Here is a 17,459-nt window from a genome sequence, read left to right as displayed (position 1 = left end):
AGGCAGAAAAAAAAAGTTCTGGCTACGCCTATGGGCAGTCCCGGAGGGTACACCCTCTCTCTTCCTGTATAGGATGTTCGTTTTGTATCAAAGCACACCAACACAACTCAACTTGTAACAAAGTAACACCAACCCAACTCAAAAAAGAGGGGCGGGTACTGCGTCCCGTCAACTAACTTGAGAAAAGGATTTTACGGTAAGTCAAAAATCCACCAGTTCTCCATCATTCATTGACGGATGCAGTCCCCTGATGCATATCAGTAGGGATGTCCCAAAGCAGTACCCAAATGAGGGGTGGGAACAGCAGAACAAAAGCAGTCCCCAAGGCTGAACATTGCCAACTGGGCTACATAGGGCTCAAGAGAACAGCAAGATGAGGCCCACCTGAAAAACAAACAGAAACACCCCCAAGGAAGGCCAAAGCCCTCCAAACAGTAGCCATCAAAACTTTGGGGCCAAAGGAAGCATCCACAGATGCCAGCACATCCACCTTATAAAAAAATCGGTTTAATGGTGTGAACAGATGACCAGGCCGCCACCTTAAAACCTGCAGCACAGACGCCTGATGGCGAAAAGCCAAGGAAGCACTAAGCGCCCTAGTACAACGCGCCGAAACAGGGAAAAGGTAGAACCTGCCCCTAAGTGAATAAGCCTGCACCACCATCTGTCTGCTGCAACTATTTCCAGATGGATCAGACGCAGGCAGCCCTTTTCTTTCTCGGGCCATCCGTTAGGACAGAGAGCGAATCTGACCTACAAAAATACTCAGCAGTCACCAAGTACACCTTGAGTGCCCGAACCATGACCAGACTATGCAACGTACATTCCTCAGAATGTTCGGGCTCAGGACACAAAGAATACAATGCCTTGTTCAAGTGAACACTAGAAAATCACCTTCGGAAGGAAGGACGGATCCGGACAAGTACCACTTGTCTCCATGAACCAACATATAGGGAGAACGACAGGACAATGTTGCCAGTGCTGACACCCTGCGCGCAGAAGGGATAGCCACCAAGGCGGCCAATTTCGGTGATAAGGTAGGCAGGGGAAACCCCCGAACACTTGCAAAAGGAGGTTTTCGAAGAACCGACTGCACCAAATCAGGTCCCCAGTTGGTTAAGGAGGTCGCACCCCCGGCAAGAAGTTCCACACCAGGGAATGGGCGGCCAACGGCCATTGGCAGAAAATGGTCAAAGCCGAACCCCACCCTTGTTAGTACTCAAGACCAGCTTTTGATCAACTCCCCGTTGAAGGAAGGCCAAGATCCGGGCCACCAAGTAAGAGCGAGGTGAAGCCCAAAGAGACTCACACCACGCAACACAAGACTCGTACGATGACAAATCCACCTAGAAGTTGCTTTCCACTCCTTAAGAAGAATGGGAATCACTGAAGCAGACAATCTCCTGTCCTTCAGCACCTGGTTTTCAACAGCCAAGCAAACAAAGCCAGTGACCGTAAAGCAGAATGGAAGATAGGCCCTGGAGACAATAGATCCACCTTGAGAGGAAGTCTCCAAGGAGTGTCTGACTAGCCTGACCAGGTCGGCGTACCAAGCTCGGCGAGACCAGTCCAGAGCCACGAGAATGACAGGAATCCCTTATGCCTCGAACCTGCGAAGAAGTCTTGGCAGCAACTTGAGAGGAGGAAAGAGACAGCAGCCGATACAGACCTTGGGCCCTCCGACTGCTCTCACAGGATTATGCGTGCGTCATACTTGTGCAGGTGACCATGCTAAACTTCTCAGGGTCGTTCATGTTGAACTTCATATATGTTCTTGCCTAGGACAGACCCGATAGTGCCACCTGTGCATCCAGTGCCACCTGTGCATTCAGTGCCACCTGTGCATCCACCGGAGGTTCCCGGGAGCGGGCCACAAACCTCTGCACTATCCTGTAGATGCGATGCCAACAGGTCCACGTCTGGAGTGCCCCAACGAAGGCACAAGTGCTGGAACACCTCCGGATGTAGGGACCAGTCCCCTGCATCCAAGGCCCATTGACTGAGGTAATCCGCCTGCCAATTACCCACACCTGGAAAGTGAACAGCAGAGAGAGCTGGAACAAGGCGCTCTGCCCAACGAAGAATGCCAGTCACTTCTAAGGCCGCAACGACACACCTGGTGCCCCCTTTGGTGAATGACATAAGCCATGGTCATGCCATAGTCCGATTGAATGCACCCTGGACAGCTGCAGGTGCCCGGTCCATTGAACTAGGCAAAGCCGGAGCGCTCTCAGCTCCAGGACATTGATCGGTAACATGGATCCTCCAGGGACCATACTCCCTGAGCAGAGAACCTGCCGAGGACTCCTCCTCCACCCGGACAGGTTTGCATCCACGTTACAATTGTCCAGTATAAAGGGAGGAAGGATTTCCTGCTTTGGCATCGGGGGCCGAAGCCACCAGATCAAAGACTCCCTGGACACCTGGCTCAGCTGGATCCGAATGTTCAGAGAGTTTGGAATCTAGTTCCATTTGAGAAGGATTGCCTCCTGGGGCATCCCCGAGAGGGATTGAGTGAAAGGGACCACCTCGAAAGACAACACCATCAGTCCCAGAACTTGCATGCAGGTTCAAAGGGACGACCATGGGCTGGACAGCAACAGCTGAACCGCAGCCTGAAGTTTCAAGAGTTTTCCTGGAGGGAGAAACCCTGGCTGAGGACGAGTCCAATGTCAGACCCAGATAGTCCAGTCTCATGGAGGGGACCAGGGACGACTTCTGAAGGTTCAGAACCCACCCAAACTCCTCCATGGTGTTCTCATGGTGACTTCCAAATTCGTTGTCAGCACCATAGGGGACTCCGCACAGAGAAGCAGATCGGCCAGGAACCCAGGACCGAATAACACCCTGCAGCACAAGGACCGAAGCCAACACCTTAGTGAAGACCAGAGGAGCAGAGGCAAGATGCAAGGGGTAACGCCTACCGACTAGTGATCCTCTCCCACGGCAAAAACAGAGAACCCGTTGATGTCCTGCACATAACGGGATGTGAAGGTAGGCATCTCTGATGTCCATGGAGGCCAGGAATCCCCCTGATGTAGGGAAGCCACCTTCGTGCAAAACGATTCCAGGGCCATTAGGTCCGGCCTTGTTGACTATACTGCCCCATAAAGCAGCAGCAAGCAATCCAGGGACAGCCGTACAGAGGAGGAAAACCTTACCGGAGAAACTTGATTGATCGAAACTCGATCTTGCAATTGGACCGTATGACCTCCTGAACCCAGCTGTCTGGGATCTGGGTCAGCCGCAGGTCTGAGAACTGGCAAAGACCTCCCCCCCCACCCCATATACAGGTGAGGACGCACCTTCAGGCTGAGTAGGCCTTGTCAGCAGGTCTGGAAAAAAACGATCTTCGTTTGCCAGACCAGGGTCACTTGGAGCCGCCCGCGGAAGTCTTGAAGGACTTAGCCTCATCGACCGTCCCCAAGGGATGAAGAAAACTGAGCCGAAAAGGGAGGGACCCAGTCCTCGCAAAAAATAGTGCAGCCCTGCACCAGCTGGTCCAAGAGCTCCCCCAAGGCAGGAGGGACTTGCTCCTCCCCAAATCACGGAGTTGGAACTCCGCCCATCAAGCAGATTCTGCGTGGCAAGGGCAATCCTAACAGTTCTCTGCAGACCCCGTCAGGGAGTATAGATTGTGGGCCACAGCCTCCACCATCCTATCCCCCCAGGTCTTAAATAATGGTAAGTCTTATTCAGCCTGGATACCATTGGGTCCACCTTAGGTGGCACAGTCCACTTCGTTACCAGAGACCCTTCAAAGGGGTAACGTCTAGCAGCCGCTTAGACACCACAGGGGAACGTCTAGGACGGTCCCATTCTTATATGAGCATGCTAGCAAATATAGCTGCTCCGGATGGCATTTGAGTGCCAAACGCAACCTGCGCCCCAGGTGCAGCCGCCGCTGCATCCTCCAAATTGCAGGGCACCATGAACCGAAACAACCAGTGTCAGCCACCAGCGCCTGTATCTTGTGCGGCAGGGGCAGGGAGGGGGGTAGAAATATCATCCTCAGTATCAGAGGAGGCAGGGCCTGAGGTAACAGACCCAGCAGGGAGACCCACGTCTGTGGCGGCTGAGTCAGACTCAGAATGCGAGACATTAGATAAAGCAGAGGTAGGTAGAAATAATTTCTGCACACCTCGCCCTCTCAAGGCTACCTCCACCTTGGACCCAAATGCTTCCAGAATCACCGAAAATGCATTGGTGGACAGTGGAGATCCGGAAAGCCCTGCAGCCTCTGTGAGGGGGTCAGGTGGGAACACATGGTCTGCAGGGTCCATACTGAGCCAGAAGAACCTGCCAGCAAAATTTGCAAAAAAATTACTTTGCAAAAAAACAGTTCCACTGCGCTACAGTGCCCAAAGAAGTCAGGCACACCCTGAAGACCCCCAAAAGAGAGGAGAGAGACCCCCAGGACCCACTGCCCAAAAGGGAGAGAGCATTGAGAACTGCCCAGGGTCAAGGGAGGGGCTCCACCCCCTGGAAAATGCCTCCAGGCACTCCCACCTAGATTCTCAACAGAGAATCCACCGCAAAATGGCCGAAAACGGGTGTACCAAGATGGCCGCTTTCATAGTAGCAGACGAGGCTACAACAAAAATGGCGGCCCCGTGCTGACCATCCCAGGGAGGGGCCCGCGTCCACCCCAAAATTTGCCAGGGAATGGGGGGGGGGGGCGTTTACTCACCGTACCAGGTGCCATCTCCTGTTGGGGGGGTGTAAGGGGCAATATAACCCTACTGATTTGCATCAGAGGACTGCGTCAGTCAATGAACGATAGCGAAATCGCATTTTCTCTTTCGTTAATTGACGGACACCACTGCTGATCTTCTTAACCATTGGGATGTCCCAAAGCAGTGTCAAACATGAGGGGTGTGAACACAGAAAAATAAATTCCCAAGGTGAACTATAGCCAACCAGGTAAACAGGAGCTCAAACAAAACTGGAGCTCACCTGGAAAAACAAAACTGGAGCTCACCTGGAAAAAAAAAATATACACCCTCAAAAAGGACGAGGTCCTCTAAACAGAAGCCTGCAAAACATTGTGTCCAAAGGAAGCATCCGCAGATGCCAACACATTCAATTTAAAGAATTTTGTAAAGTGTGCACCGATGACGAGGTGGCCGCCTTGCAAACCTGGGTCACTGACGCCTGATAACAGAAGGCCCTGGAGGCACTGTGCGCCCGAGTAGTGTGCCTTGACCAAGAAGGCCCATCCGTAAGCACAAATAGGGAGTCTGATTTCCTAAAATACTCCATAGCTGCCAGGTACACCCTAATCACCCAAACCACATCCAAGGCATGCAAAGCAATTTCCTTCAGATGTTTTGGCCTGGGACACAGGGAAGGCAACAGAGACAACCTGAGGAAGGAACGACAGACAGGGGTGAAGAACCACCTTATCACTGATCCACCAAGTAAAGTGAACGACAGGGTAACGACACCCTGTGAGGTGAAAGTCACCAAAAAAGGCCATCTTCTGGGACAGCATAAGCAGGGGAATCTCCTGAAGATTCTCAAAAGGAGGCTTCTGAAGTACTGAGAGCACCAAATTGAGGTCCCAAGGCGGCATCAGAGACCGCACTAGTGGGGGTCAAGTGCCTAACTTCCTGAAGAAAAGTACGCACCAAGGAGTATGTGGCCAAGGGCTGTTAAAAGACCGCTAAAGGCCGACACCTGATCCTTGACAGTACTCAAGGCCAGTTTCTGCTCAACCCCCGTTGAAGAAAGGTCAAGATCCAAGCCCCTGAAAAATTAACCCCAAGAGACTCACACCACGCAATGTACATTTTCCACGTACGATGGTAGATCATAGAAGTAGATTTCCTTGTTTTAACAGCGTTGGAATCAGTGACTAAGACAAACCTATCCATCAGCACCTGGCATTCAACAACCAAGCCGTCAACGCCAGCGACTGTAGAGCAGGAAGAAGATCGGTCCTTGGGACAGCAGATCCTCCCTGAGAGTAATGCCCCATACACACGTGCAGATTATCTGCAGACTTTTGTCTGCAGACTTACCAAAACCATATGAGGTCAAACCTAAACACTTTCAATTTGTATGCAATCCGGCAGGCCCTTGCACTACATAGAAAAGGTAAGTCTGCAGACAAAAGTCTGCAGATAATCTACACGTGTGTATGGGGCATAAGATTCCAAGGAATGTCGGCGACCAGCTGCACCAGATCGGTGTACCAATCAGTTCATCTATGCGGGGCATAGGATAGGTGTCAAACTTAGTGATTTTATTCAGGCGGCGAAAGTCATTACAAAACCGCCAACTTCCATCTGGTTTGGGCACTAAGACAATGGGACTGAACCAATCACTATTTGACTCTTCTATCACCCCCAGCTCAAGCATTTTTTTTTACTTCCTGGCAAAATTGCCTCTCGCCAGGCTTCTGGAATTCTATAAGGCTTTAACTTGACCTTATCCCCTGGTGTGATAATAGGCTTGTGACGGTATCAGATTTTCATGCTGCGACGGTATACGGTATTATCACGGTATTCTATTATTAAATTTAAATTATTACATTTCTACCTCACTTGAATTTCATTGCTGAATTTAGGGGCTTTGGTTCACTTATGCACATTATTATATAGTCAGTCAGTACAGACTCTGTGAACCAGGCCTAAAATAGGTCATCAAGCAGTGTCTGGCCTAACTGGTGATAACTGGTCCTGGCGCTCGGCTCCGATCCGATGGCCTGGTCATTAAGAGGGCAAATCCTTGTGGTCAAGAAGTGGTTAAACCTGAAGGAGGTGTTGTTTATAAATTACTTTACTATTGCTTTAGGCCTGGTTCACATGTATGCGGGTTGGTGGTTCACATGTATGCGGGTTGGCGGTTCACATGTATGCGGGTTGGCGGCCCACATTTGCACAGGCATAGCAGCCCATTGATTTGAACGGGCTGCTATGCCCTCATTTTCCGCAGAAAAAAGGTGCATGCAGCATTTTTTTAAAATTCAGTGGCCTTGAAATCCATCCTGCTTTTGCACCATGCGACTAACCTGCAGTTCCTGCTCTGGCAAGCTTTCTGCATTTTTTGTATACGTGGGCACGGCATTTAAAAACAGTTTGCGTGTGCAGCAACGGCAGGTAAGTCGCATGGTGCAAAAGAAGGATGGATTTCATGGCCACTGCATTTTTTTAAATTCTGCATGCACCTTTTTTTCAGCTGAAAACGCAGGCATAGCAGCTCAAGCCCATTCACATCAATGGGCTGCTATGCCTGTGCAAATGTGGGCCCCCAACCCGCATACATGTGTAGAGCTGCACGATTCTGGCCAAAATGAGAATCACGATTTTTTAGCTTGGAATAAAGATCACGATTCTCTCACGATTCTCTGTGTAACAAAAAAAAAAAAATTGGGATAACTTACTGTTACGTTTTTTTTTTTTTTTATTCATTAAAGTCTATTAATTGCGTTTGAAAGACTGCTGCGCAAATACAGTGTGACATAAAATATTACAACAATCGCCATTTTTTTCTGTAGGGTCTCTGCTAAAAAAATATATAAAATGTTTGGGGGTTCTAAGTACTTTTCTAGCAAAAAAAAAAACTGATTTTAACCTGCAAGCAACAAATGTCAGAAAAAGATCCAGTCTTTAAGAGGTTAAACTTCCTTTCTCCCTGGCAGAGGGAAGGAAAAGATACAAATGTAATAATTTTTGTTTATAGTTAGGGCTCTTTCACACGGGCGGGCGTTCCGTATGTCCGTTTTTCCTCCCATCCGTTTGCGGATGAAAAACGGACACAATGTATCTCTATGTAAATACTGATGTCATCGGATGATCATCCTCTGACATCCGTTTTTTGTCAGTTCAGTTCAGTTTTTTTGAACGGAGGAGAACCCTATTTTTTCTTCCTTTCAAAAAACGGAACTGAAGCAAAAACTGATGTCAGTGATGTCATCCGCAGACATCCGTATTTACATAGACATGCATTATGTCAGTTTTTCATCCGCAAACGGATGGGATGAAAAACGGACATACGGACCGGATGACACAAGTGTCATCCGTGTCCGTTACAAAAAAAAAAAAAAAAAAAAGGACCTGATCGGGCAAAAAAAAAGGAACGCCCGTGTGAAAGAGCCCTTAGGCGTTAGCTGTGTGAGTGAATGAGTCATCCAGCTCACTGAAATGTATCAATTCACAAGTCAGACCCAGGAGCAGAGAAACTCGGTATTTTAAAAATGCCACAATAACAATACCGTGGCTATGCAATACCGCGATATATCGAATTACCGAAAACCGGCATATGTCTAGATGATAAGGTCATGTTTAACTCCGGAGACCCAACCTGGCAGGTCTGAAAACTTCTCCCTATTACGGAGCACAAATTCTTTAACCTCCTGTTGCTGAGTTTTGGACAGAGTCTCCGCTATCCCAACTTCAGGGACCGCCAGGTTAAATGGAGCAGAAAATCGGGTAGTCTTAGCTACCAAGGACTTAGCTATCCTTCCATGGTTTCAACAAGTTCACGTGATAGAGCTGCTTAGGTTTTCGTCTTCCCGGTTGGCTAATTTTATAATTCACCACACCACCCCCATTCTCTCCAACACTTCATAGGGACCCTGCCATTTGGCTAGGAATTTACTTACGACCGTGGGGACCAGCACCAACACCCTATCACCAGGTGCAAAAGAACAGACCTGGGCCCCACGATTGTAAATCCTTTGTTGAGCCAACTGGGCTTGGGCTAAATGTACCTTCACAATCGGCATCACTTGGGCAATTCTATCTTGCATTTGTGCCACATGCTCAATCACACTTCGATGAGGGGAACTCTCACTTTCCCATGTTTCCCTGGCAATGTCCAATAGGCCCCGGGGTTGCCTCCCATACAGTAGCTCAAACGGAGAGAACCCTGTGGATGATTGGGGAACCTCTCCTATGGCAAACATCAGATAAGGGAGCAGATAATCCCAATTCTTTCCATCTTTATCCACCACCTTCCTCAACATTTGTTTTAAAGTTTTATTAAACCTCTCCACTAACCCGTCTGTTTGAGGGTGATATACTGATATACGTAATTGGGTCACTTTCAGAAGTTTACAAAGTTCTCTGGTCACCCTAGACAAACGGGGTGCCCTGGTCAGTTAGGACTTCCTTAGGAAGACCCACACGGCTGCAGACCTGAAATAACTCTTTGGCAATGGTTTTAGCAGAGGTATTTCGGAGAGGAATCGCTTCTGGGTAACGGGTGGCATAGTCCATTATTACCAAGATGTGCTGGTGCCCTCTAGTGGACTTCAGTAAGGGGCCAACCAAGTCCATCGGATCCTCTAAAAAGGGACCTTGACAATGGGCAGGGGTACCAACGGACTGTGGAAATGTGGCGTGGGTGCAGTAATCTGACAACACTGGACAGGAAGAGCAGTACAATTCCACTTCCTTCGTGATCCCAGGCCAATAAAACCTCTGGGTGATTCTCTCCCGGGTTTTTTCTGCTCCCAAATGTCCCCCAAGAATGTGCCCATGGGCCAGTTCCAAAACCATCTTGCGGTACGGTTTAGGCACTACCAGTTGCTCAAGGGTGTCCTCTATCCTCTGTGACACTCGATATAACAGATCCCTTTCAATAATGAAGGGAGGGCAATCCTCCTGTCAGGGTTAACTAACTCCTCATCTATCTTCACTACATTCTCCCCGGCTCTTAGCAATGTGGGGTCCCTCAATTGCTTTGTGATAAAATTTTCTCGGTGCACCTCGAAGTCATGAAACCCTATCGGCCGCTGTTCCTCTTCTGAGGTAGCAGGCTCCTCCCTAGGGACTGGTGTTTCCCCTGCTAAGACTGAGAATGGAAACTCAGGAGAATCCTCACAGTTTGAGGATTCTGGAGTAGATGTTTCAGGCTCAGAAGAACCACCTACTGGGGAATCTGGGCAATCCCAGAGTTCCCAGAACTTTGGGAAATCCCTTCCCATAATGGCGTCATGTGGCAGTTTGGGAACTAAACCCACTTGGTGACACAAGTTACCGAAGGAGGTTTCAAAGGAAACCGTAGTCACCGGATATTCTCGAGTGTCCCCATGTACACAAACTACAGCCATTTTCCTAGGATGTAAGGTTTTTCCCACTAGAACACTTTTCACTAAGGTGACCAGGCTACCTGAATCCAACAATACCACAACATCTTTACCATCTAAGCAAATTCTATATAAAGGTTTCTCATTCCCCTTTACTGCAGTGCATGTGGTTGCAAAAAGGGACTGTCGCCTCTGTCAGAAAGTCACACTGCATGGGTTCATCACCCGCTGTGAAAACCGCTGCTACATGTCCCTCTTCCCAGAAACGGTAACAAATCAACCTTCTGGTCCTCTCCTGTGGGATGCGCCTCCGGTGCCATTTTGTGGCTATTTAAGGAAACAGCGTACAGGTACATAGTTTTGCACAATAGCGCCACTTTACCGCAGTATATACATGGCAGCTGGTCGCTGCGAGGACACTAGAGGACTAGAAAAATTAAGTCGATGTTTGGCAAAGTGTTTTATTTTCCCAGTAGTAATTTACCTTGATGTTTTCGAAGATGTCTTGCCAAATCTTCAATTGTCCGTATCGAATCCAGAGCCTTTAAAAAAAAAAAAAAAAAAAACATTTAAAAAAAAACACATGAAGTTAATATAAAAAAGGTTTAGACACAACCAACAATTTTTTATTATACGTATATACTGGATTAGTACAAGTTTAATCACTTCCGAGTGTGAATTTTTTTTTCCACCTTTAATGTTACCTACAATTTGTACAATTAAATTAAAAAGAAAATGAAATCTTTAACCCTTTTACTGCCAGGTCTACACATCATTCAGCCAACAGCTTCCAAACGGCCCCAGTTAATGGCAACTCCCCTCACAGCCAGGTATCCTGGATGCTGCCGGGCAGAGCTATGTGGGCGCAATCAGTCCTTTCATTGATGGCAGGTTTGAATGTGAATATCAGTTTCACTGATATGTATGTGAATGTGTTCAGAATTAACCAAAATTATAAGAGTGTGTGTACACTAATGCAGTCACTTTTAGTCCACCCCCCCCCCCCCACTCCGTACTTTGAGCTCTGGCTCACACTAATGTGGGAAACTCACAAGTGTCACTGTTTCCCCTGAATCACATCGCACAGCATCTATATGATCTGCAATGGGTGTCATGTTTGATTAACGACATCCCTGAAAGATCACCAGAATTGCATCTTATTCAATTCAGGTGTGGGGGGGGGGGGGGTTCTGCAATGCTATTTAACAATGGACTAACTGGACATTCTCTACTGATCAGTGGCACAAGGCCCTAATGTCAGCACTCAGGGTCTCACGTTACATATCCCACTAGAAAACTGCACACAAGATCTATCACAACTGGCATACAACACCTTCCAAATAGGCCCACATTTACCCCTTGGCTTCACCAAAATATTGGACAATGTGGCCATTATGGATTCCTCTTCCACATTTGGTGGAACTGTCCCAAACAAGAACTATTTTGGAAAGATATTGCCTCTATTTTTATTTATTTCAGGTACTTATATAGCGCTGTCAATTTACGCAGAGCATTACATATGCATTGCACATTTACATCAGTCCCTACTCTCAAGGAGCTGACAATCTAAGGTCCCTAACTCACATACATACACAGTAGGGCCAATTTTTTATACAGGATCCAATTACCCTACCAGCATGTCTTTGGAGTGTGGGAGGAAACCCACGCAGGCACAGGGAGAACATGCAGACTCCAGGCGACCCTCTTGCTGCTAGGTGAATGTGCTAACCACTACACCACAGTGGCCGCCTCTATCACTAGGATCTACCTTTTCTCTTATCCCTCAAATGGTTTTACTCAGCTCTCATCTCTGGCCATCCAATCTTAATACCGTTATCACCCACATTTTCATAGTTGTAGGTTTAGCCATTGCTAGGGAATGGAAACGTGTACATCCCCCTATATTATTAGGGGAAGTTTTCTCTATACTGAATAACTGCTGACTTAAACTCGCATTCACCAAGGCACATCTTCAATTGCTAAAGTTTTATATCAAGTGGCAGTCTTGGATGATCAACCCTGAAAGCCCTAGCGATCTCTAGACATACCTCATGACAGATCGTAAACAGAACTTACTTAACCACTTGCCGACTGCTGCCCGACTATATACGGCGGCAGTCAGCCCCTCACAGGCAAAGTGACGTAGGGGTACGTCACTAGCCTGTGAGGCTCTGGGGGGTGAGCGCGCGCCGCCTGATGCGCGCTACCGCTCTGTCACGGACCCCCCGCGCGTGTGCCCGGCGGACCCGATGTCCGCCGGGCGATTGCCCGTTACACCTAGAGAAAGGCAGGCGGCTAATGTAAACAAGCCGCCTGTCATTCTTCCCTGTGTAAGAATGCTGATCAAACGGTCCTGCTATGTAGGACCGTTGATCACTGTTCTTACACCTCAAGCCACAGCCAATCACAGTTAGAAGCACGCCCCTAAAGGACACACTTAACCCCTCCCTCTCAAAAAAAGTTAAACCCTTCACTGCCAGTGTCATTTTACAGTAACAGTGCATATGTATAGCACTGATTACTGTAGTAATGTCACTGGTAACCGCAAAAGTGTAAAAAAAATGGATTTTTGTAAAATCTTACCGTAAAATCCTTTTCTCTTAGCTCATTGACAGACGTAGTCCTCGGTGATACAGCACCTTCGGGTTATGTTGCCTCCACAGGAGCAGGACTAGACAGGAAATAAAAATGCTCTGGCCACACCCCAGGGGCAGTCCCCGAGGGTATATCCTCTCTCTCTCTCCGCCACAGCAAATCAGTTATGTCACAAAAGCAGTGCTTAGAGAATTTAACCCAACCCAACTCAAAAACAGAGGGGCGGGGACTACGTCTGTCAATGAGCTAAGAGAAAAGGATTTTACGGTAAGATTTTACAAAAATCCATTTTTCTCTATCGCTCATTGACAGACGTAGTCCTCGGTGATACACCACCTTCGGGAAGTCCCAGAGCAGTATCACAAATGAGGGGTGGGAAAATGGAAATCAAATCCCAATCTAGAAGGCTCAACCGGTGCCAACTAGAAGTTTACAATGCTCATCCTTAATGATGAGACTCAACAAAGAAATTTTTCAAACAGAAAAAAACCCTCGAGGTAGACCACCGGTCTCCTCAAATTGCGGCCTGCAAAACCTTGCGGCCAAATGAGGCATCCGCCGATGCCATCACATCAATTTTATAGAATTTTGTAAAGGTATGTACCGACGACCAGGTGGCCGCCTTACATACCTGGACCACTGACGCCTGATGACGAAAGGCCCAGGAAGTACTGAGCGCTCGAGTGGAGTGCGCCCTAACAGGGAACGGAGGACTCTGACCCTTAATAGAATAAGCCTGTACCACCGTCTGTCTAATCCATTTGGCAATGGTCGCGGCAGATGCAGGCAACCCCTTTCTGGGGCCATCCGTGATCACAAAAAGTGAATCCGTCTTACGGAATGATTCCGTAGCTTTCAGGTATACCCTGATTGCCCGAACCACATCCAAGGAATGCAACGCATGTTCCCGATGATGATTGGGCTGAGGACACAAGGAAGGTAGTACAATATCTTCATTCAGATGAAAATCTGAAACCACCTTAGGAAGAAAGGATGGCTTAGGATGAAGTACTACCTTATCCCTATGAATCACTAGGTATGGGGACTGGCATGATAATGCAGCCAGTTCTGACACCCTGCGAGCAGAAGTGATAGCCACCAAGAAGGCCACCTTCTGGGATAAAGTAAGCAAGGGAATCTCCCTGATGTTTTCAAAGGGAGGTTTCTGTAGAACCGACAAAACTAAATTAAGATCCCAGGGCGGTAAGGGCGAGCGGACTGGTGGAGCCAGGTGCCGCACCCCCTGGATGAAATTCCGCACCAAGGACTTGGTAGCTAAAGGTTTCTGAAAGAAGATTGCTAATGCTGAAACTTGACCCTTGATGGTGCTCAAGGCTAGTTTCTGCTCAACCCCTTTTTGCAAAAAAGCCAATATTCGAGTCACCGAATAAGTACGTGGAGGAAATCCTAAAGATTCGCACCACGCAATATAAGTCTTCCATGTGTGATAATAGACCTTGCTGGAAGTCGCTTTGCTTGCTTTAATAAGGGTAGGAATGACTGAAGCTGACAACCCTCTGTCCTTCAGTACTTGGGTCTCAATGGCCAGGCCATTAAAACCAGCGACTGTAAAGCACAATGGTAAATTGGTCCTTGAGACCACAGACATTCCCTGAGACGAAGTTCCCACGGAACGTCTGCGACTAGCATGTCCAAGTCGGCCAGGCCGGCTTGACGAGGCCAGGCCGGCTTGACGAGGCCAGCCTAGAATTTCTAGGACCACTGGCGCTGACTGGATCTGAACCAGGCGTCCCTAGAGCTATCTGGCCCGACCATCCGAGAAAGTCTGGTCGTTTTCTGTTCCCACACATTTATCAGATACCTGATTCCTATCAGGAAGGGTGATCTTTTCTGGTTGAACCTCAGGGACCGAAGTCACCCGGTTAGAGGCTTCTTGGTCTGTCTGGTCAACCAGATTCGATTCCTGTGGGGAATAGAGACTAATCTTAGGAAAAGGTAAAGGAAAAGATCTATTCAGGGAACGGTGACTACCGCTCCCTGTAGTACTTAAATGTTGGAAGGGAAGAATCGCACCGGTAGTAGTAGTCGATGCTCGATCTAATGTCCTGAATACCGGTGAAAACGTCCCCCCACCCTCAACCCGGGTGGGGGCGCACCTTCAGGCTGTGTAATCCTTTGCTTCGGGTTTGGCTGAGTCGGTCCTCTGTTTGTCCGACCAGCCTTTCTTGAACCCTCCTGGAGGAGTCTTGCCTTTCCCGCTTGTTCCAGCCGGGCGTACGAACCCTTTATGGGCGGTAAAGAAAGGTCCTCGCTTGTTGCGAGGTCCCTTAGCTTTAGCAGCCTGTGGCAAGAAAGTGCTCTTGCCCCCAGTGGCATCCTTAATTTCATCTAGGGTGGCCCCAAATAGACGATTCCCCTGAAAGGGGAGATTCGTCAAGGTCTTTTTGGAACCTAGGTCAGCTGACCAGCATTTTAACCACAGCACACGTCTGAGGATTACCGCTGACATAGATGCATGCCCTAATAGGGGAGTAGTGTCCAAGGCTGCGTCACAGATAAACTGTAGCCCTTGTATAATCTGTTCCATCAAATCAGATGTTTCCTGGGGAATATCTTTTCTCCTAAGGTCTTGGCGTACCAATCTCGCCCATTCCGTAAGTGTCTGGGAAACTAGACCAATAACAATTACTGGTCTAAATGCTGACCCTATCAGAGAGAAGATAGTGCGGGACTCTGCTTCCATCTTCCGATCCACCGGATCCTTAAAGGACGAAGTGTCCTCCACTGGGATAACCGTGGCTTTATTCAGCCTGGAAATAGGTGGATCCACCACTGGTGGTACCGTCCATTTCTTAATGAAGGATTCCTCAAATGGATAGCGTCTAGCAATACGCTTGGAAATCGTAAAGGTACGCTTAGAATGCTCCCATTCTCCTTTAATTTTATTACCAAAACACTTGGGTACAGGAAAAACCTTCACCGTTTTGATGGGCTTGTTAGTACCAAAGGGAATCTCTGTTTCAGTTGCCTCTGCCGGTAAAACCTCAAGTCTTAAGGTTTCCCGCACTGCCACAACTAGTGCGTCCACCAATGCTTCTTCCTGAATTATAGCGGGAGAAGGAACGTCGTCCTCACTGTCTGAGGGAGCTTTACCTGAGGTAACAGCCCTTGCAGAGGGACCTGCAGCTGCAGTGACCATCTCTGAATCTGAGTCAGAGGTGTCAGATAATATAGGGGTAGGCGGGGGTCGCTTCCTTGACCCCCGTCCCTGACAGGCTGCCTCCACCCGAGCCACCAAAGACTCCAAAACTGCTGTAAATGCATCCATACTCTGTGCACCGGCGGGTCCCGTGGCCCCCTCGAGGGAAACAGGTGGGGGAATTTGTGTGGCAGGGTCCATGATTATTCCAGTAACTTCCCGGATAATACAATTCAATTAAATAAAAAAAACTTTTTTTTTTTTTTCAGACCCCCAGCGCCACAAAAGCCCCTTAGTGTTACCTGCTAGGGATCCCTATCGATCGAGAGAGAGAGAGAGAGAGAGAGAGAGAGAGAGAGAGAGAGAGAGAGAGATAGACCCCCAGGCTCACCACTTGATGCTCAGAGTTTAACTGCAATAGGTTACAGCGCTGTCTTCACAAACAGGAAGTCTTTTGGCTGGCTGCCCAGGAAGAAAGGAGGCGGCTCCGCCCCTCTGCACGCCTTCCGGCGCCTCCCCTAGCTCCACGAGGTGTTTGGATCACCTCAAACATGGCCGCCCCCATGCTGGAGACACGAGGCTACGCCAAAATGGCGGCTCGTGCGATCCAGCAAAAAAAATGGCGGCGGCCTGTACCGAATAGCGGTGTGCTGCAGAGCACACAACACCTTCTCTGCATGGGGATTTGGCGTGGTTGGCGGTACCGGCCCTGGCGGACCGCATGGCCGTTCGGAAGGCCTGCTATAGCTGGAGATTTGACTAGGAAGGCAGTCTACATGTCCGTGGCTTCTGACTGGTAGGTACTTTATTATTATCACAGTAAGATTCCCAGACTGCCACTGATTACAATCTTTTTAACATGTATACAATTAGATTGTTAGCTCCCAAACCAAGCCTCCTGGCTTTTTGCACATAAAATCACACTCAAAGTAGGGGGATCTGTGCCATGTTATAGGATAGAGGGGGACTCTATCTTACCATACAGAGAGGGGCCCGCGTTCACCACAAGACCCGTCAGGGGAAAAGGGGGAACATACTACTCACCATACCGGAACCAGGCGGGCACCAACTCCTGACAGTACCCCTCTCCACCGGGGCGGGAGGGCTGTCGACCAATACGGACGCCGTGACTCATGGTCCTTGGCGTTTCAGCGAGACGTTTAACTCGTGGGGTCAGTCCCCCAGTGGGACTATGTCGCGGCCGACCCAGCGCGGAGCTATGGCCTGCACGCGCTCGTAGGCTGAACTGGGGTGACCACCGGATCTCAACATCCAGCCCGTCGCCCAGTTCAGCTTTCTTGCTTGAAGATCTCACAGGAACACTGGAGAAAAAAGCTGTCTAAAAAATCTTTTTAAGAAAAAAATCTTGCCAGGACCGAAGATCCCAGCAAGGTATCTAGGTCCTTACTCCTGACTAGACAGAAAAAAACTGATTTGCTGTGGCGGAGAGAGAGAGAGGATATACCCTCGGGGACTGCCCCTGGGGTGTGGCCAGAGCATTTTTATTTCCTGTCTAGTCCTGCTCCTGTGGAGGCAACATAACCCGAAGGTGCTGTATCACCGAGGACTACGTCTGTCAATGAGCGATAGAGAAATGTCAGTTAAGGGTTCGATCTGTCTGCCGCAATGTCGCAGTCCCGCAAAAAAAAAAAAAAAAAAAAAGGCAGA

At 48.7% G+C, this 17,459-nt stretch overlaps 1 protein-coding gene across 1 annotated transcript in view; it reads right to left on the bottom strand.

Moving 5' to 3' along the window:
* The window catches only part of TUT7 (terminal uridylyl transferase 7), a 162,680-nt gene that overhangs the window by 51,382 nt on the left and 93,839 nt on the right, over positions 1 to 17,459 (bottom strand). Inside the window, exon 17 of the mRNA XM_082272795.1 lies at positions 10,521 to 10,578. Coding sequence (XP_082128921.1) covers positions 10,521 to 10,578 — 58 coding nt within the window. The remainder of the gene's footprint in view (positions 1 to 10,520; positions 10,579 to 17,459) is intronic.

The sequence above is a fragment of the Pelophylax lessonae genome (genome assembly GCF_965119305.1).
Source record: "Pelophylax lessonae genome assembly, chromosome: 1".
Lineage (NCBI taxonomy): Eukaryota > Metazoa > Chordata > Amphibia > Anura > Ranidae > Pelophylax > Pelophylax lessonae.
This window is presented reverse-complemented; position numbering and strand designations above follow the sequence as displayed.